General features: G+C 33.8%; 2 protein-coding genes and 2 pseudogenes across 2 annotated transcripts; 2 read left to right on the top strand and 2 right to left on the bottom strand.

Moving 5' to 3' along the window:
- The first annotated feature begins 4,953 nt into the window (after positions 1 to 4,953).
- On the top strand, positions 4,954 to 5,824 carry LOC113557982 (uncharacterized protein K02A2.6-like). The gene is made up of 2 exons (XM_026963517.1): positions 4,954 to 5,480; positions 5,542 to 5,824. Exons 1-2 carry the CDS (start codon positions 4,954 to 4,956, stop codon positions 5,822 to 5,824), a joined length of 810 nt encoding a protein of 269 aa, XP_026819318.1.
- Positions 5,825 to 6,846: 1,022 nt separating this feature from the next.
- LOC113557983 lies at positions 6,847 to 8,157 on the top strand. The gene is made up of 5 exons (XM_028188661.1): positions 6,847 to 6,862; positions 7,066 to 7,143; positions 7,232 to 7,672; positions 7,772 to 7,873; positions 7,946 to 8,157. The coding sequence occupies exons 1-5, from the start codon at positions 6,847 to 6,849 to the stop codon at positions 8,155 to 8,157; spliced, it is 849 nt and encodes a 282-aa protein (XP_028044462.1).
- Positions 8,158 to 8,506: 349 nt separating this feature from the next.
- On the bottom strand, positions 8,507 to 9,734 carry LOC113557984 (annotated as a pseudogene).
- Positions 9,735 to 9,802: 68 nt separating this feature from the next.
- Positions 9,803 to 12,134, bottom strand: LOC113557985 (annotated as a pseudogene).
- Positions 12,135 to 22,261: the final 10,127 nt, after the last annotated feature.

Raw genomic sequence — 22,261 nt, 5'->3', positions numbered from 1 at the left:
TTAAAAGTTAATAATAGAACCAATTACAGATATTATTAATCACACTACAATCATAATATTTAGTTAAATTACAAATTACATACATTTTTGGTTTAGTCAATTCAGGTCCACAATAATTATCTTTTAGGTACTTCCTTGTACAACTTATTAAACAACATTCTTTGACAATACCACGTTTTGGGCGCTAATTTACATTTCCTGAAAATGAAGAAAATTAATCATGTCACAATATGTTAAGAGTTAAATAGATAAACCTATCTACATAATATTATGATATATTTAGATTTTATTTTATTTTTGAATTATTAATTCATCAACAAAGTCCATCCATTACAGATTATCAAACTATGGTTTTTTTCAATTTTATACTGGTTTTTATTGTTAAGTTTCATATAAAGCAGTAAAATAAAATTTATTTTGTACCAAGTTATAAAAATGAATAACTATTATTAAAATAATATTTCAAATATTTGGATATAAAATGTTTTTTAAAAATAAAAATAATTTATTTCTCCTTAAAGTTATTAACACTTTGTAATTCTTTATCACTTCCCACCAGTAAATGTGTACCACAAGAGGCCTAATACATATCAATAGGAATAATTAGAAATGGGGAGCTGCCTTATAATATAATTATATTTAAATTTTATGAAATGTATAATAAATGATAATTAGATGTTATTAAGAAATCATATTAACCTTTAGCTTCATTGTACTTCCCCTTGCACAATATGGAAAGTTTAATTGCCAACTTTGAGCCACAAAACTTTCCAAGACCCACCATATAATTATCTACTGGAGCACTCAAACAATTTTCAAAAAATTGTATTTTTATATCGGTTTACATTGAAAAATGGTTTCGTTCAAATGTTGCAATTGAAGCCCCATACCAAGATATTTTATTTATTCAGTGTTTGATTAAATATGAATATATTAATAAAAAAAATATCAAATATTGCATTGAAAAATTTTTTTGGCCACTTATGGTATATAAATTCTTAAGCGGCAGTGTTTTAATTTTTTGACTCAAATATTCCTTTGCCGATAAAAATAAAAATGGTTGATTCATTTGAAATTCAAAATGAAAATGAAAATATTATTAAACATTGTGTTACTTCGATAAATAATTTAACATTACTAAAAAAATTCCGCCGGAATTGATGGAATCGAGGCCGCCTTTCCTATTCGCGTAAATCTGCCCGGGTGAGTCTTACTACGAAGTCGGAAAGACGGGGAATGAATAGACTACTAGCATCTGTGTAACAAGCTACTTCATTCCAAAATTAGATAGTATTTGATGTTTCTGTCCATTTGACATTTAGTATATTAGCCCACTGTATATTTATTTTATCAATAATTTTGTTTTCAACGTTCAAAAATTGAGCCAAAGGAGTAAGTGGATCCTTTATAACCTTTAGTGTATTCTTAACTGATAACAGTGAAACGGTTTGTAATACAGTAGAACCTCGATTATACAGACCCACAATTATCCAACTGCAATTAGCGTATCCGAACATTAAAACTCGTATCCGCGATTTGGCTGCAGAAAAGCGCGTTGCAGCTTATCGTCAAATAAAAATCGATGATTTTGTCAAAAAAGTATAACAAACATTATACATTCCTTATATATGTAATATATTTCAAATAATGTAATAAAATATTTAACTGTGTTTTAAAATTTTTTTTTTTTAATTTCCAATATCTGAACTAGGTGCGGTCTCAATTAGTTTGGATAATCGAGGTTCTTCTGTATATTTAAATTTTTAGGAAGACGCTGTTGTAACTGTTGGAGAAGAACTTGAAGAAACCGTTACATTACAACAGAAACATAGAAACGACATTATATTGTTATTGGTTGATAGATAATGATATCTAGTTGTTATAAATTAATTAATAGTTGCAAAATTAGTGTAGGAGATAAGATTCTAAAATACTATATACAAAATATTTTTTTATATTTTTGGAGATTTGAAAATTTAATTATTTTGATTACACTTACTCCTCATTTTGAATGTCTACTTGGACTACTTACATTATAGCCAGTGGTGGTGGTGGTGGTGGTAGTAGTTTTGAGATATGATCCAAATCACTTAATGAAGTAATATTGGATTGCATGTTGCCCTAAGGTACTATTGTCGTGCCCTAAAAATGCAATAACCACAAAATGTGAAAAACTGTCAATTTACATGGAAAAAATTGCATATAATAAATATGCATAAATTGCATATGTACATTGTACAGCATGTGTGAGAGACTAAAGTAGTGGTTTTCAAACTTGTTTTTTTGCTTACTATTTTGGTATATTATCAATCAGTCACGTACCACTAATGACTAAAAATAGAACGATTCAAATTGTATAGTTGAATACATTTATTTTAAATAATATGGTGGTAAAATACGACAGTATAATTTTTTTTTTATTAGTTTTTTAAAATAATTTATGATTGACGTTTTATCACTATACGGCCTTCTGTATACCACTGTTTAAGAACCTTTGGACTAAACCAGTCAAAGTATCTTGGTCTTTAATACATTAAATCACGTATTTTTCCTTTTACACATTTACCCTTTATGAATATTATAAATTTACCTCCACTGTATAGTGGACAACATTTTGGTGACCGAAAGTGTCCACTATTTAAAGATTTCACTATATTGTAAGAATATTATAATATTTAATTGATATGAAAATATAATAGTATACATAGATAATATTTAGGTTTCAAATAGAATTATTATTAGAATATATATTATTTTATCATTTGTAATGACATAATTATATGAATAATGAATATGTATAATACGTAGTACCAGTGCCAGCGCAAGCTTTTGCAGGGCCCGGGGCAAATAAAAAATGTGGGGCCCTTATTCCCATCTTATGTATTACATCCCCATTCTAAATTAAGAGATAATTTTGTCCATGGATTTTAAAATAAATAATTATTATTGTCCATTAGGTATGTAAATAAAATCTAAACAATCAATGATAAACGTATTATCATATTATTTAATATTTGCATAGAAAATAAACTTGTATTAATTATTATTATAAAATATTAAAATACATATAATATATATATATATATATATGTATATTATTAATAGGTAGTTACTTTTACTAATTAAATGTATACTAACTAATAGGTAAGTAGTAACTTTAATTTATAAATTAAGTTTAAAAAAAATAAGTGTGCTGAACAGCTAAAAAAATTATAATATTTTAAATACAATGATATATTGTTAAAGTAAATTATTGTCAGCTATAATTTTTTAATTTTTCTAACTTTTTTTTATGCAAAATTATTTATTATATCTTCATAATTTAGTTGTTCATTTTCTATACAAATTGTAGCAAGTCCAGTAAGTATTTGTTGTGACATGGTACTTCGTTGATATGTTTTAATAAGTTTTAATTTTAAGAATGTTCTCCTGCTCCAGCTGACGTAAGCGGAATTGTCAACATAATTCGTAAAGCAATATTCAAGTTGGAAAATGCGTTGTTTTTTTTTTTATTTATTTCAGATAGTGCTTGATGTGGTGTAGTATTTTTATCAATTAAATGGCGGAAAATTTATATTTCATCATAAAATCATAACCATTTCAATATTTATTGTCATCTTCCGATAAACGTTTTTCTAAATCTGTACATCAATTTATTTATATCTTTTGGAGAAAGTAGGTATGTATTAGTATTACTATAAACATAAACCTACCTATTATTAGCTACATCAAATGCGATAAGTAGATATGGACTGGGAGCAACAAACTGCACACTCGGATCTCGTTCCTGCGGAGCCCGCGGCAAATCAACAAATCCATCAACATTAAATAACGCCCGATATGGAAGTCTCTCTTAAACAACGTCCAGGTCATGGAGTTAGCCCGAATATGGGTCAATGGTGCCGTTAGCTTAGGTTAACCTCCTTAGGTTTCTTCTTTATTGAAAGCTCACACTAATTTTGGTAAATGAAGCAGAAAACATAATGCAATTACATAAATTATTTGAATTATTTGAATTATTTATTTGTGAGTGTGTAAAACTTGGAGTTGGGAAATCTCCGTGAAATTGTGAAATTGCATAAAAATTAAATTCTTTGACTATATGCCTAGGTATTTAGTAAAATGCCTGATTTGACTATATGCTTATGACATATATATACATATTAAATGAAGCTATAGGCAGTAATTACTATAACTAAAATAATAAAATAATACTTTATCATCAGTGGCGAAGCGTGGGTTTCAACTAATAATATAGGCATTGAACATTTTATTCCAATGTATTATTGGGGTGCTCTGTCCCTCACAACCCCCAATTCACTCAAGTTTTACTTATTTTAAATATGCATTTATAGTTTTTAAAAGATATACACAAAAAAATAAAAATATATATTATATATAATTCAGATTTAATAATAGAAAATACGGGTGTTATATGCTACGATTATATATTTATAAAATTTTTGATTTTCCAATAATCATTTGATAGGCGTACGTAGTATATTAGTATATAGGTACTTTGATCAGTTTAATTATTATAAGCTTATAAATACAATAAAATATATACGATCATATTAAAATATTATGCAAAAATATGCATTAAGCTCATTGTATGCAAAAACATGCAAAATAAAAATAGTACCATTTTCATCATAAACAACTTAACCAAAATATTTAAAACTTTTACGCAAAAATGTCAAGTTGTTAAATTGAAATTTCGAGTTGCCAAGTCAAATTAAATCTGAAATAGCTAAAGATAAAAATTTACAAAAAGTATTTTGTTATTTAAATAGTAGCTATGAAATAAAATCATTTTATATCAGAAAAGATGAATTAATGATAGAAGATAATGTATTAGTTTGGGGTTACAGAATGGTTATACCTAACAGCTTTACTGAGTTATAAATAAGAGAATTACACAGTTCTTACCTTGGCTTAGTTAAAATTAAATCAATGGCACGATCATACTTTTGGTGGCCATCGATCGATTCAGATATTGAACGTACAGCTAAAAGTTGTACTCTATGTTTAGAAAGTAGACCTGAACCACAAAAATGTATTTTAACGAAATGGCCTAAATCATTACAAGTTTTTGAGCGCATTTATTTGGACTATTTGGGTCCTATTAATAATAAAATGTCCTTAATCATAATAGATTCTTATAGCAAGTGGCCAGAAGTGTTTGAGGTAGACAATGCTGAAACATTCTATACCTTAGAGAAACTTAAAGAAACATTTGCTAGATTCAGTCTTCCTGACACTATTGTTTCTGACAATGATACTCCCTTTACAACAATTGAATTCATCAAATTCTGTGAAACGAATGGCATTAAACACTTGACTTCTCATCCGTTCTACCCTGGAATAACTAGAGAAGTGAGAAACTACAAAGGTAAAATAGACAATAAAAGATTTGAAATTGGAGAGAATGTGTACATTAGAGACTACAGCAAACCAAATAAAAAAAATTGGAAAGGCATGTATAATTGATGAACAGTTGGGTAATTCTACATACATTTGTTAGGATACAATAAATTACAGTTATTTCAAACGACATGTTGACCAAATATTCAAATTAGGTACATTCTATGAGGTAGTAGGTTTAAACAAAAAAATCAATGATTATGATATCAAACAAAAAATCTGTGCAAAATGGAGTATTATAACACCACAAGAAAAAGGTGATGAGAATATAGTAGTACCATTGGAAATTAATAAAAAAATTAATGATGAGGAAGTACATATGCAGAGTGAAATTAAAGTTCTAGAAGTAATGGAAAATAAAAATACCAGACCAAAAAGAACCATAGTTAAACCAGATTAATTTAAAGATTATGTTAGTCATGTGGGCATTATAGTGTTTTGTTCTTCTCTTACCCATGTTAATAATATGAACATGTTAATTAAATTTTTTACTATTTAAAATACAGTATAATTTACTAGAAATGTTGTATTTATTTTATTTATTAATAACAATGTATTGTCAAGGCGTTATACATAACAATTACTTTTCTTTTAGTATATTACTGTTAAGATCGAATGTTGTTATTATTATGTGTGTAATTGGACCTGGCCCGTTTAAAACTTGAATAAATAATTAAATATATAGTGGAAAAGGCATGCAAAAGTTCATGTCACACAGTGAAAGTATAAAAAAAATTATAAAATGAAATGAGTGCAGTTGCATTACGGATTTTGACAAATTTTAAAAAATTATAACTTTAGTAGGTAGTAAATATCTACCTAATAATTTATATTGTTCTGTGTCATCATACTATAGCTACAGGTTATAGTTTTAAAACAGATTGTCATCGACATCAAAGAAAAAAAACTATTTCGTTGTTGTTGAAGCCTGCCCCGTTGACGCAAACTGGGCCTACTCAATTGAAGTTGACTGGTTCAGCTCTATCAATGTAAATTGAGTCGTGTTAATTAACAGTTTCAAAGTCTCCTTCAACTACGGGAATACAGCATTTTCACCCAAATGTAATATCACAGCCTCCTCCACTGACGATACTACCTCTGCCGATGATGGTTCTACTTCCACCTCTTTTAAATATTCTTCCCCGCTGAAGATATCATCTCAGTCAATGATGGTTCCGTTTCCAATGACTTAGTAAATGTGTCAAATCCACCACTGATAAAAATTCTGTTTCCACCGACAGTTTCATCATTAACGATGATGGTATGACCTGTTCTGACGTCTGATTTGGACCGGGAGCTGCAAACCGCGCGCGGATCTTGTTCATGCGGGGCCCGCGGCAAATCACTTTCCATCAACATTAAATAACGCCCGACTTGGAAGTCCCTCATAAACAACGCCCAGGTCATGGAGTTAGCCCGAATATGGGTCAATGGTTCCGTTAGCTTAGGTTAACCCCCTTCGGTTTTTTCTTCATTAAAAATCCCACCCTAATAGTTATTGATAAAAACATGAAAAATGTGATACCGTGATAACAGTGATATTAAGTATACTTACATTAAAATAGTATTTTTATAAACGGACAGATCAATTCTGATATTTTTGATTATGTTTTTAAATAAATAGTACTTTTAATATTCTAGGATTAGGTGCTTTTAAAACAGTTTTCAACGAGGAACAGGAAAATCAACTTGTAACTTATATTAAAACAATAGAAGCTCGTTGATTTGGTCTCACTACAAAAGAAAATCGACTTTTGGCATATCAACTTGCAGAAAAAAATCAAATAAATAAATCCATTTGCCAAAGAAAATGATTTAGCTGGTTTAGATTGGATGTACAACTTTATGAAAAGACATCCCGATTTGTCAATCCGGAAACCTGAAGCTACATCAGCTGCTCAAGCTTCAGGTTTCAATCCTACAGTAGTGGGTAAGTTTTATATACTACTATCTGATACAGTAGATACTCATAAGCTTCAAGCTTCGCAAATATACAATGTCGATGAAACCAGTATTACTTGTATACCAAAACTACAAAGTAAAATTGTTGCTTGCAGTGAACGTAGACAAGTAGGGGCTTTAACTTCTACAGAAAGAGGGCAAACTGTAACTGTAGAAATATGTAAGTGTGATGGTTTGTTTATGCCTCCTATGTTAATATTTCTCCGTGTAAGATCAAAACCAGAATTAATTGATGGAGCTCCACTTGGTTATTGGGCAGAAGTCCACCCAAGCGGTTGGATTCAGAGTGATATATTTTTAAAATAGTTTGAAAAGTTCATTGTGTTTTCTAGAGGGCATACTACCCACATAAAAAACATTGCACTATTTGCACTTATAAATAAAGCACGTGATGCTGGTGTTATTTTGCTTTACTTCCCTCCTCACTGCACACATAAACTTCAGCCTTTAGACGAAGCTTTCATGAAACCTCTTAGCATTTACCAATGTAATGAAATTAAAAAATGGTAGAGAGAGCATGCCAGTGAGCACAGAGTAGTAACGCATTATTAAATTGCATCACTTCTAGGTAAAGCATATTTAAAAGCTTCTACAATGACTACTGCTATAAATGGCTTTAGAGCTACGGGCTGTATTATCAAAACCACGGCCAGCAAAGATTATGATCGTATTATTTCGACAATTAATTCTTATAAAGAGTTTGAGCGAACCAAGGACTTCATAGAGTATCTAAAATTAACTGGTAATAAATACTTAGGAAAAAAAATTTAAACCGTATATAAACTGACAAATAATTGATATCTATATATTTTATTGCTATTTAATATTTTTAATTAATATGGCAACGTCGCATAAAAATTGGTATGTAAAAACGTTCTCAATTGTGTTATTAAAAAAGGTACGACTGAAAAGGGACGTTCTCAATTGTGTTCTACTCTTTGATACTAGACGTTAATGTTGATGATAATCTAGTATTTGATGTGAACAATGATGATACTCTAAAATATGATATGAATAATGATAGAAGTTTTTTTATAAATAACCCTACAACTTAAAACCAGAAAAAAAATAAACAAATAAATATTCAAAAATATTTGAAATCTGAATTAACAAAACTAAATTAGAGAGAAGCCAATTTTTGTCCTGATTCCCAGTTTTTAAACTTTGAACTTTTTCCACTTCTTACTAAAATATCAAAATTTTAAACACTAATTGAATTTTTTTCATAAATTTTTAACGACGACCTATATTTACTTATAAAATCTGAATCAATTAAATATTCAGTTCAAAAAAATATGGATAATCAGTCGTATGGAAATATAATGAACTAGTGACACTTCTTTCACCTTATTGTAGTATATTACCTGCAATGTCAACCAATCGATTTGATAAAAAAACCAAAATAAATATAGAAGTAAATTTCTCCTCTATAATTAAAGAATACAATCACCATAAGGGAGGTGTTGATCTCCTTAAATTCCTTGATTGGGCGTTATAAAATTAAAATACGAACAAAAAGTGGTACGTGAGGCTTTGGTACCACCCCATTGATATATTAATCGTTAATGCATGGCTACTCTATAAACGAGTGGAAAATGAAAATAGTTTGGTAACATCTCACTCAGTCCGTTCAAGTTGGATTCAACCCAATTGAAGTCACCGTATGGCATATACTGACACATAGCCCAGCCATAGAGATTATTACCTGTAAAGTTTAAGTTTGAAAAATTAATAATAAAAAAAAAAAGTAAAATAAAATAAATAAATAAATATATTTACAGTCCTGGTATATCAACCACGATTTCTCCTTAGTTTCGTCATAGTCTGGAGTCTTTATATTATTGGCTTTGGCATGTCTCATGCTTGCCTGCACTAATCCACCACGAATACCTATGAAGAATATACAAGATTATTATTATACACATATTTTTAAAAATTATATTGATATACTAACTATTCTCATACATTAATAACATATCGTAATCACTCAACAGCTCCAACTTTTTCCCCGTAAACTTCAACATCGCGTCAAAACTTAATCCTGGTGCAGTAAAATAATACGCCGCGTCCAAGTTGTATGTCTTAAGGCACACATCGCGAAAATTTTCAAAGACGTCCGCCAGCAGCAACACGTCGATTTTCAAGTACAGATCACTGTACTCGCCCTACGTCTTGCAACCGAAGTGGTCCCAGACCTCCTTTGCATGCGTGTATTCCTCTTCCTTTATTCCCGACTCGTTTAACGTGCTACAAAAGTCCCTCTTCCTCGGTAGTCTCTCTTCATCCAACCTGCTCCAACTATCTGTGTACTCGTACGGGTACACTCTCTTCCGAGTCACGAGCGACATATCGACTTTATTAAAAACTTTAGCGGTCTCTCTGAAGTTCTCCAGACCTGGTGTTACAAGATTTTTAGCTAGAGTTGATAGTCCTGATGCCATGAATCTAAAAGTGTCTATGAAACGGATTTGGAATTTACTTGACACATATTTAGAGAATGATATGTATTTTTCCTCAGTGTTTGGTATTACTCTAATAGTCTGGGTGTCATAACCAAGTTCTGTGACCATCAGATGCGCGTCATAGTTGGACAAGTTATGGAAGTAGCACGGTACAAAAACGGGTGTTTGTAGTTTTTGGTTGCATACATTGCAGAGAGCTTGACGGTATTTTCCTGTGAGATGGCAATGGTCAGCTGTCTTACGATATAGTACCTCTGAAGGTGGGGTAAACTCGATTTTGCATAGATTGCAGTGCGTCGCTGCTTCATGAACTTGTTTGTCGTCTGCGAACATATTTATTGGAATATTCGTTTTCAATAACTTCTCTATCTTTAATGCTATTTCAGACACGGTTTCGACAAAATGTCTCACCACGTCCTGTCGACTCTCACTTCCTCGATATAATTTTGGTTCCGTTGGTATCTCATGTCTCGCTAATAGCTCTATCGGTACGTCATTGCTCGCCTACACAATGAGTCCATAGCTCATCGCTTCATGTCTGTGCATTATTTTTGTATTTCCCCCCTTCTTCTCATCCGTCATCATCAGTATAGTTTCGAAATCTGCATATATTACTATAGGATGTCTCTGAGTGTTTCTCCATGCTTCAAATTGCAGACATTCACCTTCTTTCGGCATCACCGGTAATATTGGCTTATGTGCACCGCATATAAGCTTATGCTGAGTTAACGCCTCAAGCCCATTCAATTTATATTTATATCTTTGATTGTCAAAGCTGGTAAAGCACTTTTTGCAAAATACGACACTCTCTTTATGTCCAGTCTTTTGAGAGCGTATAAAGCGTGAAAAATTCGAGATGTAGATGTAATGCGACCCGCTTTCGTCTGCTACCAACAACAGATCAAAGTGATTGGCTTTCTCCTCATCAACGACACGTAGCTGGTACACCTCGTACGTCAGATATTTACGCGGTGGCTGAAACTTTTTGTCTAACCCATACACATTCACAGAGACAGTCGGGTTATTATATTCGAATTTCTTAACGTCGGATAATGGCGTTGAGAACGATATACCATTGAAATTGTATTTGTCCTCGTGTTGTCTATAATTTTCTCCTATACGGTATACCGCCGGCCCTGTCACATGCTTGGCTAATACAGCCTACTTGAAGCACTGTTGGTCTACATTCTGAGGATTTATTGTACCCCGTTTTCTATCGATATACGCAGGCAGCGGTATGCATGACGGCCATCCATCGGTGTGTATTTGTACACGGTCAACAATAGCCCATCTATAGATTCCAGGGTAAACCCGCTTCCTCTGCTAGTATAAACTTCTTCCTCGGTCAATAATTTTATATAAGCTCTTTCAATAATCTCAGCAATGTTACTTTCCGAAAAAACTTCAACTGCTGATGTTTTAAACGCCCTATTTTCGGACGAATTGGGTACGTTTTATCGGTTTTAAGTAGCCTCGAGCTTCAAGCTAAATTTTATTAGATGTTGCTGCACGTGATTTTTCATCATGTCTGACAGAGCCGGTGTAAGAGGACGTAGAAAGTCGGTATAATTTATAACATTATTGAAATTTTTTGTGAAATACCAGATGATTTTTCGACCCGCTGACGATGAAATTTCAACTAACCCGGGGGACTTCACCATATCCATGCGTGCTTTTTTCGCTCTAGCAGCCGAAGTGGTGTTGGCGGTGGAAACTCGTTTATCGTTTACGCCCGTAGTTGTATAAGAGTCTTAAAAATAAAATTAAAAAACCCCTAATAAATCTAAAGAGAAACTAATTTTCTTATAATAGAATAAAAATGTTATGTATCGTTTAAAATTAAATCTACCAAACGGTCTGACAACCGGTGCAACCCATCAGCATATAAATAAAATTTATGATTTATACGAATCTTTGAAATTATACCCCATCTATAATATTAAAAATAAAACTAACCTGTATTATCGTCTTGAACTTTTTCAAATTCTTCCATAGCTGTCATGCAAATCTCGTCCTCGGATACCATGTTCGAGCCACCAGCTGGGATATCGGGGATGAAAATTTGAGGGGGAATCTGTATGTCGCCCTGTGGGGCAACGCGAGGCGCGAACTGTATGACACTCTGTCGAGTGGGTTGAGCAACAACCGGTGCAGGCTGACGATGATCCTGAACGATGCCTTGGAAAAAACATTAGATATAATGTAATATTAGATATAAATTAATAATAAAAATAAATAAGTATACATACCATGAGCATTTTTCTCGTGCCTCTTAAAATTTGACATGATACTGAACGATAACGCGCAGATAGTGCACGTGAAACGAACACCATCGTGAGTTTTCCCATGTCTCACTAAATTATCTTTACGTATGAAAACCCGCGGACACTGTTCGCATTTAAACATGTTGTTTAAGGTAATAGTAAAAGAAAAAAAAATAATATTTAAAAATTAAACATGAAGACGCGTATACGACGGTTTAAAACGTACTGGAGGACTGTTGACTATTTTCAGGATTTATATAAACGAATGGGAATATTGATACTTAATTGATATTACACTGTATACGTCTGGCAGAAGGTACTAATATCAGTCATTAATGTGTGTTATTCACTAATATGCATTTTAATATCTTTAGTGTAATATATAGTAGGTATTTATCCTTTAATAATTGTCCTTTAAGTGATGACAGGTAATGACAATACGGTGGCGATTTGTAATGGCAGGAAGTGTCTTTATCATTGTGGGGCAGTGTATATTTAATTGAATACCTATTATCGTCAATACGGCGGAAGTGCCTTTCAATGAACATTGCTATGGCGTTTTTCAATAATAATAGTTTTCGCTAAGAAATGTGTTTGAATATTGATATTTAATCCTACTGTACCTACTAATGGTAGGAAATGTATCTTATTGTACTTCGAAAGTTTCTTTCAATTTATTGATATTTATTTGAACACAGATAAATGTCTCTTATTGTAAATACATCAGTGATATATATATTAAAATAATTAATATAAAAAAATATAATGTTTGATAACACGTGATAACTGATTAAATATATATCACGCACGTATATTATACCATGTGATAACAAATGATAACTGATAACATGTGATAACTGATAACAAATGATAACTGGTTGTATGCATACGTATATAATAACAATAATACAAGTCGCGCATGTACGCGATCGGGCGTCCGCGGCGGGTTGCGGTTGCGGTGGGCTCGGGTTCGAATACCGGTCCGATGAATAAAATTTTTTAATTATTTTCCTCGCGCGACGGCAATGTTGGTTGGCGGCGGCCAATTGATATTGAAGAGCGGGGTAGCGGGGTATATCGTATACGTCACGGATCGGGCAACGGCTCGATGATGAGGTTATGAGGGAAGAGCGAAGTAGCGGGGTATATCGTATATGTCACGGATCGGGCGGCGGCTCAGTTAATGAGATGATGAGGATGAGGATGAGGCTCCAGAATCCCCTTTTACATACTACTCACTGGATATTTGGCAAAGAAGTTGGGCTTACTCTAGGAAGGGCCAATGGACGAGAAGGCTGATCCCAGACGTCAGGAGGTGGCACGACAAATTTCTGCCGAGAGTGCGCTCACGGGCCATGGGTGCTTCCAGTACTACCTCAATAAGATAGGCAGGCAGGAAGTGCAATTTGTGTCCAGTGCGGAAGCGCCGTGGATACGGTCGATCACACCCTATTGGTGTGCGATTACTGGGAGCCCGACAGGGTCGCGCTGGCAGAGCGATTGGACAACCGGCCCACGGTCGAAAGCTTCTCAGCCATTTCCTGGGCCCATCGGAGGAAGAACTTTCCCACGAGCAGACAGAGAGGGAAGAAGCCCTAGAGTACACTATAGAATCCCTTAGGCTGCTTTACAAACTGGTCGAAGACATTTTATCGGTGAAGGAGGAGGAAGAACGCGCTCGGCAGAGTGTGCAGAACCCAGGCTAACCTAACCAGAACGCAATTTGAGAGCGACGGACGTAGCCGACTAGTGAAAAAGGATGAGTACGGGAATCGAGAGCGGTTGGCTTTAGCCGGCTCGTGAAGAGGGAAGTATGTACGTGAGTCTAGGGCGGCGAGCACAGCTGGCCCGGGAAGAGTCACTGAGGAAGCCCAACCAGTCATCCAGTATTTTATTTTTGTATATTCATTTGTATATGCTTGTATGATAAGTCATGTCATGTTTTCTAATTTGTATTTTATTCTTTTTTTGTATATTATTATGTATTGATAATGTTTTATGTATTTGTTATATAAATATAATATATAATAAACGATGGCGGTGCCGTGGAAGTAATGCGCAAGCGGTCCCCGCGGCGTCATGAATTTAACCGAAAAAAAAAGGTTAGGTTAGGTTTAGTTAGCGCGTTGGTAGGTACCCTTGGACGGAAATCATAGTCAGAAACTGTAACGGGAACTGTTAGAAGAAAGGAAAAGACTTGAACGCTTGTCCGGACATAGACTCTGTCCGTAGCTCATTCATCCACCTTCGAAAGTGCATCACCACCCAGGATGGTGGCTATAAACTTCTTCTCCAGAAAGCTTTGACGCTGGAATCGTGATCGGTTAATGTGAGAAGTCCAGATGTCAAAATCACCATTGAAGAGGTTCTGGACGTGATTAAAGGACTCAAGGGTATTCGTAAAGACGTTATAAGTGCGTGCAACGTTATATCACAACGTGTCCCGAAGTGTGAGCCGGCAACCGGAGTCGTCTGCACAGACATTGGAAAATATGAAGCACGTGGATCCGCAAAGGGTTAGTTGCAAGGCACACGATGCGATGCTAAGTGATGCATTCACTGGGACAAAACGTAAGCCTATGAGGGACGCAGTGACGGACACTCCATGTTGGTGGGAACCCTACTCCCACAACAACAGACGCCTTTCAAGCGAATAGGCAAAATTCATCCTGTAACCCCCAAGCTCAAGGCCTCGAGGAAGGAAAAGCGGGAACAGCAAAGCTCGGCGACGGATGAGGAGTACCTGGGGGGACAGAGTTCACGGTTGTCAGAAGGAAAAGTAGAAGAAAACCAAGAGGAACAGCCGAGGTCCCGGCCACTAATTTACTGATGCACGATAGCAATCCCAAAAATGTCAACAAGAAGGGCTTCAAGTTCGTGCGTCGGACGAAGAAGGATAGAAAAAAGACAACAAGACTCCTCAGAAGCACCCTACGGGTCTGACCCCGGTGGAAAAAGCTGCCCAAACAAGCGATATTCACTAGCGCGGACGTCCTCAAAGCACCAGGCCGTAGTCATCAAAAAGCCACCTAACAACTCATCCTCTGCGAAAATAGTGAGATGGGTTAAAGTGGCGTTTCGGCAGGAGGGCATGGAGTGTAACATCACTACTCGCAAGTCAAAGGCTGGCAACATGATTTTTCAAATCCCCGATAAAGTGCAGGCAGACAACCTAGCAGCTGTGCTTCGTCGTAGGCTGGTGCTGATAGGTATCGAGGACTCAGTGGACGCACATGAACTCCACAGAGCTCATGTCACCTTCGATCCTGAGTTAAAGATCATCGGCGAATTAACCATACGTGAGGGCTCAAATGGGATCAAAAGTGCGGTCATCCACACGCCACTTGGAATGGGCCTAAAACTGATCTGCAAGAAAAGAACTAAAGTGGGCTGGACGGAGTGCAGGATTAAAGAGATTGACAAGTCCAACAGGGGTTGCGCTAGATGTCTGGTCAAGAGACATACGGCCAAAGAATGCGTAGGCGTGGAGAAAAGGAAATGCTTCAGGTGCATGAAGCCGAACGTAGTTAACGTAAGTGACTACTACCAAGGCTTTGGCAACAATTTGTGTTGGGTCGAAAGCGTCGATCACAAGTACGGGGTGATCGTTACTAGCCGCTGCACAATGGCTGTCACGGAAAAAGGAGCCGGCATTTGCTTCGCTTAGGCCAAAGTCGGCGAAATTGTATTTTTTAACTGCTTCTACACGCCCAACTGCACACTGCAGGAGTTCGACAAATTCCTCAACGGAGTCGAGTGGTCAATCCGCATCTTCGACACTAGGGACGTCAGACTGATAGTAGCTAGTGATTTAAATGCGCATTCGGCGGAATGGGAATCTGCCAACGACGATGCGAGGGGGTCGCTGCTGTCCAGCCTCGTCTCTATGCTGGGCCTCCACATTTGCAACGTGGGCACCATGCCGACTTTCAGTAGAGTTATAAATCTGCCTAAAACAGCTATCTGCTCTCTAGAAAGATGTGACAAGAACTTATTTTCCAATACGTATAACGTATACCCTTTTAAGATTATTGGCAGTTCTGTCCGTTTCTGTTGCAACTGTATAGCAACTTTGCAAGGTTTACCAGATAATATAATTACTTTAAAATCTGATGATTGGTGAATTCACTGTAATATTAAGTGCAAAGGAGTTAAATGGTTTCTTCATAACATACAATTTTCCATGTTATGTGTTCGAAAGATTGAGACAACACATTCTAATGATGTTCTCTTATAAAAATTTATCATATAAATAATAGACAAAAGAATTGATGTAATGTTGTGTATTATTGAATGCGTGATGTATATTAAATAATATTAAACATAAATTCACACATAAATAATATAAAATATTTTCGATACATTGTGATAACAGAGTGTTGGGTACAGAATAGTTTAGTATTGCACAAAAAGCTGAGCATATAAGATAATATAAATAATTAAAAATTAAATCATTTAACTGCACATTAAGTGAATTAAGTTACTAAGCCATAGGTATTAAATAAATTTAAATAAATAAAATATTATATAATATTTACTGTATTTGGTAAGTAATGAATTATAATATGGAATAGGTAATAATTAGGGCCCGGATTTTTATGAAAATGCATATTTTTCTACATTTAACGTATAATAATCCTGATTAAATATCTTGACGTTTCGTAAAACGTAGTAGTCTATTGTTAATTTTTTTTTTTTTGTATATTTTTGCATATTTTCATCAAAAATCGGGTGTCAATCTTGGAAAAAGTCTAGAATTGGTTCAAAATGTAGAAAATAAATTGAATGAAAGAGGACGATGTATTGAATTTGCTAAAGTTAAACTATAGGAAGTATTATCAAAAAATTCCGGGTTATCACAAATAAAAAAAATGTCTGAAATTATAAGCGGAGAAATAAGAAACGATGATGAAGACCTTGCGGAGTTGTCACCACAAGATATTTCTTTTTTCAAATACGCATCCATTGTATCAGCAGACGTGGAAAGTTTTTCAAAATACAAGGTGATGCTACGCGACAATCGTAGAAGTTTTCAATTTGATAATTTAAAAGTACATTTTCTTACATCGTGTTGGTACTCATTCAATAATTAATACACATTTGTATGCTTTATATACAATTTAAAAAATGATATTTAAATGTATTTTTTTTCACAATACTATATTTCTTAATTTTTTTTAAATTTTGATTTTTTAAACAATACATTTTTTTTGCATAAAAATCCAGGCCCTGGTAATAATATAGGTTAATATACCTATTTATTCATATATACGCACAATGTTTGTGATCAGACTGTTGCAGATAGGACATCAGTTAGATATTTGATCTACACAGTATGATAAACGACATAAATGTAAATATATTTTGGAATTTTAAAATAAGTTTATAAGGTATAATCATATATTTTAATTTAAAACTAACTTTGTTACTGATCAGCATTTATTTGCTGTTGTTCCATTATATTTTGAATTTGAACTTGGCGTCTCCCTAATACTACAGTTAATATATTATATTTAAATTACCTAATAAATATTATTTTGAATTTAAATATTTTAAATTTAAAACAAACCTCCAACGTCTTCGCCTACATTGGCAGAAGGAATTTCTTCTACTTGATAATTTGGCGCTTGTCCTGAAATGTTATTTATTTATAATTAATATTAGGTAATTACATATAATTATTGTGAACAACAAATTGTGATTATTTTAATTATTTTTTTACTGGCTAACCTTCAATGGTTTCCACGATTTGCGCTGGAACAATTACATTGAATCTATTGCCACATGTTCGTTCTAAATCGTTTGTCATAATAATATAATATTGTATATTTTACTTTAGTCCTATTTATTAGCTAATTTAAATTGTCCCTCTCACGACGGTCCAGTAGACTGAGCGACTGAAGTATGCCCTAATAAGACCCGTTTGCGCAACTCACTATCTGTAAAAAAAAATCAGTTATTATAAAAATCGAATTTTGAACGTACAAATTCTTAATTGTTACTAATTGTTAGCACACTTAATATATAAATAAACAGCACATTGATATTTACAAAATTTTCCAATAAGCGCAGCTGAACAAGAACAAAGTCCACTACTTGTGTCAACATAGTACATTAAACCACTTTTTTCTTCACTCGGTACTAGAAAATCATCTTCACTTTCTTGAATAATTATTTCTTATTTAAAACATTTTTTGAAAAAATAATCTGGACGATGCATTTCTATTGTCTGAAAATTCTCTTAATCTATGTTTATAATAGTTTTCTAAGGCAGTACATGTTAAATCAATTAGAGCTAAAACATTATAAGCCTTTACCCTTCATAAAATATGATCTTTAAACAGTCTTACAGCAACTTCACAATAATTATTTGTAACATGACCTCTAAAACATAAACACCATTTTTGTCTATAACTTCAATAATTTTGTACATAGTTTATTCAATTTGGATAGTCAAAATTTTCTCCAATTGACTTTAAATATGCATGTTCTGCATCAAAAATTGATTCAGAGTACAAGATAGTTCAAAACTCTTTCATAAGTATTTTACGTTTTTCCAATCGTATATTATGTTTCGAATCCCATAACCAACACCAAATTTACAAACACTCATTATGACAATATTATAAAAGAGAGATTGAGACAAGAGCTAGACAAAAAGTAGGGATATTTGAGACATTCAAAGGCTGGTCGTAACACCACTCACAATTTTGAGATCAGTATCTTTGGAGTCAGGTGATAACACCACTTGAACCTTGCAATTATAAGCTGTAAAAGTAAAAGCAACAAAAAGCAACATAATATAATATATTGTTATATTATAACACAATAAAGCCGATGTGGTAGAAAGCATAAGACGCGCCCTAGGAGTAACCCCAGACGACCCAACAGTCAAAGTCAAAAGTATCTGGCAGTCCTTCGCTGACACCTAGAGAGTCACAGTCAGACTTAAAAGCTCAGATGCGTTAACCTGGCCAAAGACGGACGCGTGAAGATCAGTTGTATAAACGCTAACACACATGTGTATTTAGTTGAACTGAACCAAGCAGATAGTAAAATTAAATACTGTAAGATGCTACCAAGACTCATAGATATAAAATAATTAGTAATTGGGCATACAGCAACATATATATAAAATTCTTTATTTTAATTTAGTGACTTATTCTTGTAGCTAAATCTGTAAATGACCCTGAAGCAGTACATACGGCGGAATTATTTTTATTTTTCGACCAACTCTTTTATTCGTTAAATAGCTCATTTCATAAAGTTATAGATGGTAAAATGTATCGTACATGTGCAACAAAAAAATAGGTTCATCATACGTTATGGGATAAAAGTCTGTTGTCAACTATGAAGTTTATGGGAAAAAATGGAAAACGTATTAAAGTTCCTACTTTAATCAATTGGAGAACAACCATAAAAGATGAAATACTTAATATTTTAGGAATTAGTTTAAATTGTAACATTACTTATTAAGAAATTTTTTTCTAGATTTTCAAACATTGTCAAAACATTTAGAGAGTAAAGAAATAAAATCATTTCTACCAAGACATTTGAACCAGAATTCGTTGGAAAGTTTGTTTGGTAGTACAAGGAGTGTTAGCTGTCAAAATCCCACTTGCAGTCTTTTTATTTCTTCTTACATAACGTTCCTTTTAAATAATCTCGTATTATCATATTCACCTGATCCAGATTACTGTTGGCCTACAAAAATTTATTTTCATTCTGTCAAGAAAATCCAATCCAAGCAGTACTTTCATGTGATTTGCCTAAACAAGTAACACCGTAAACTAATAACATTACTCAGAATCTTAAATTACTCACCCACACTTACATTACAGGATTTATTATAGAAAAGCTATCCGGATTTAATTGTCTAATACAAGTGATAGCGGACACTGTACCAAAGCTTCAAATTCTACTGTTCAAAACCAAGCACCTGCTGATAACCTAATACTTTTAACAATTTCCAATGTTTACATAAAAAATGAAAATGACCAAAACGTATCAAGACATATTTCACCAGAAAATATTTACCCATATCCAAAAGCAGTAAAAAAACAAAAATTAAGTAGAAAAGGTAGACAAAAAGGTAAAAGTGCTGTGTTAACCTGATGTACAAGAAAATAATGAAATAAAAAAAAAGTTTAATGAAAGAGTTGATTAAAGAAATATTTTTGAATATAACACAAACAAAACGCAAATAAAACGAAGAAGCCTAAACATCTGCATTGAATTGTAATACTAGAAAATGCGAGTATGTGTCAACTATTCAAGAATTAAAAATATATGTTAGCCCTGTTTTGTCGTGTGAGAGGTTTAGGTAGGAAAAAGGTGCTACACACGAGTGCTAAAAGCATACTAACTTTATTGTGTTGAAAATGCCGAATTGCCAAACACAATAATCATTTCATAAATACAGATAATTATTATTGTAGATAGCAAGTATAATAGCTATGTAACATCTCCTTTTTTATATATATATACAAAACAAAATATATATTAAGCTTACACATAATAAATAATAAAAATTAGCCATAAGAAAAATAAGAAGAAAATATACATTAACTTCGGCAATCAAGCCGTAGAAAACCAACCCAATGTTAAAATACTGGGCATCACTTTTGATCATAAAGCTTCATGGATTCTCATATTCTCAATCTAAAGAACACTGTTACACCAAGACTGAACATCATAAAAACTCTAGCTCATACCTCATGGGGATCCAAATCTCAAACCCTCCTTAAGATACATAAACCATTCATACTTCCGAATCTTGATTACGGCACTCCAATCTTCTCATCAGCGAAACACCCCAAACTGAAAATACTGGAGACTATTCACTACTCGGGAATCCGACTCTCCATTGGCGCCTTCCGTTCAAGCCCCATCAAAAGCATCCTAAATATTGCTGGAATTCCCTCCCTAGAAGTACGGTGGAGAGAACAAACCCACAAATTAGCAGCAAGAATATCAAGATCCCCCCAAAAATCAAATTCACCACCCTAAACATACATTTAATCACTCATACATAAAATACGACCTCGAAAATATAATCCCATTTGAAAAATCCCTATGCCCCCCACGGCAGTTCAGCATTAATATTAACATTGACCTACATCAATTCCCTAAAAACTCAACCTGTCCTTACATTTTCAAAAACGCATTCAGAGACCTTTGTTCACGCGACAGCCCACAAACTCATATATATATACAGATGCCTCCATCATCGAAGGGCGAGTCGGGATGGCCATCATATGCGATGAAATTACAAGACAATGGAAACTCTCAGATAAATGTTCGATATATACAGCAGAAACCCTGGCGATCCTTAAAGCTATCGAGTTCACCATCTCTGAAATAAACGACAGCAATATTACAATATTTAGTGACTCCCTCTCCGCTCTTACCAGCCTCCAAAATCTGTATTCCCCGTCTGATATCGTCAGAAAAATTCAAAACACCCACTTCATAGCAAAACAGCAGGACAAAAACATCACATACTCTTGGATCCCTGGCCACTGCAACATAAACGGCAACGAACTAGCAGATACAGCCGCCAAACTCGCTCATTCATCCCCAAATTCTCTCTCCTTACCCATTTTCTCCCTCGACGACATAAAGAGGGTCATCGAAAATGATACATTACTTCAGTCTCAAAAGAAATGGAATGAAATGTCAACCAAACTTAACGAAATCAAGAGATCCGCCCTACCGTATCCTTCCCCAGATAACTTCTCAAGAAAACACGAGACCTCTATAAACCGTCTCAGAATTGGCCACACCCACCTTACACACTCCCACTTAATGAAAAAGGAAAATCCCCCAATTTGCACATGTTGCGGAACACTCCTTACTGTGAAACACATTTTAACCGAATGCAGAATATACGACAAAGAAAGAAGGCTATATCAAATATCCAACCACCTCGCTGAAGCACTCAACCCGGACCCCAACAATATACACAAGATCATACAATTCCTCAAACAAACGAATCTCATAAACAAACTGTAAATTGTAAATAATACTAATCTCTCTACTTATCTCATAATTATTACTACTTTGTCTTGTTTTTAAATACTAAATTACTTTGTATATTTTTCTTAAATATTAATGTGATATGTAAATATACTTATAAATAATGTACTG

This window comes from Rhopalosiphum maidis, chromosome 3 (genome assembly GCF_003676215.2).
Source record: "Rhopalosiphum maidis isolate BTI-1 chromosome 3, ASM367621v3, whole genome shotgun sequence".
NCBI lineage: Eukaryota > Metazoa > Arthropoda > Insecta > Hemiptera > Aphididae > Rhopalosiphum > Rhopalosiphum maidis.
Note: the sequence above shows the minus strand (reverse complement) of the source record. Positions and strands in the feature narration are given on the sequence as shown.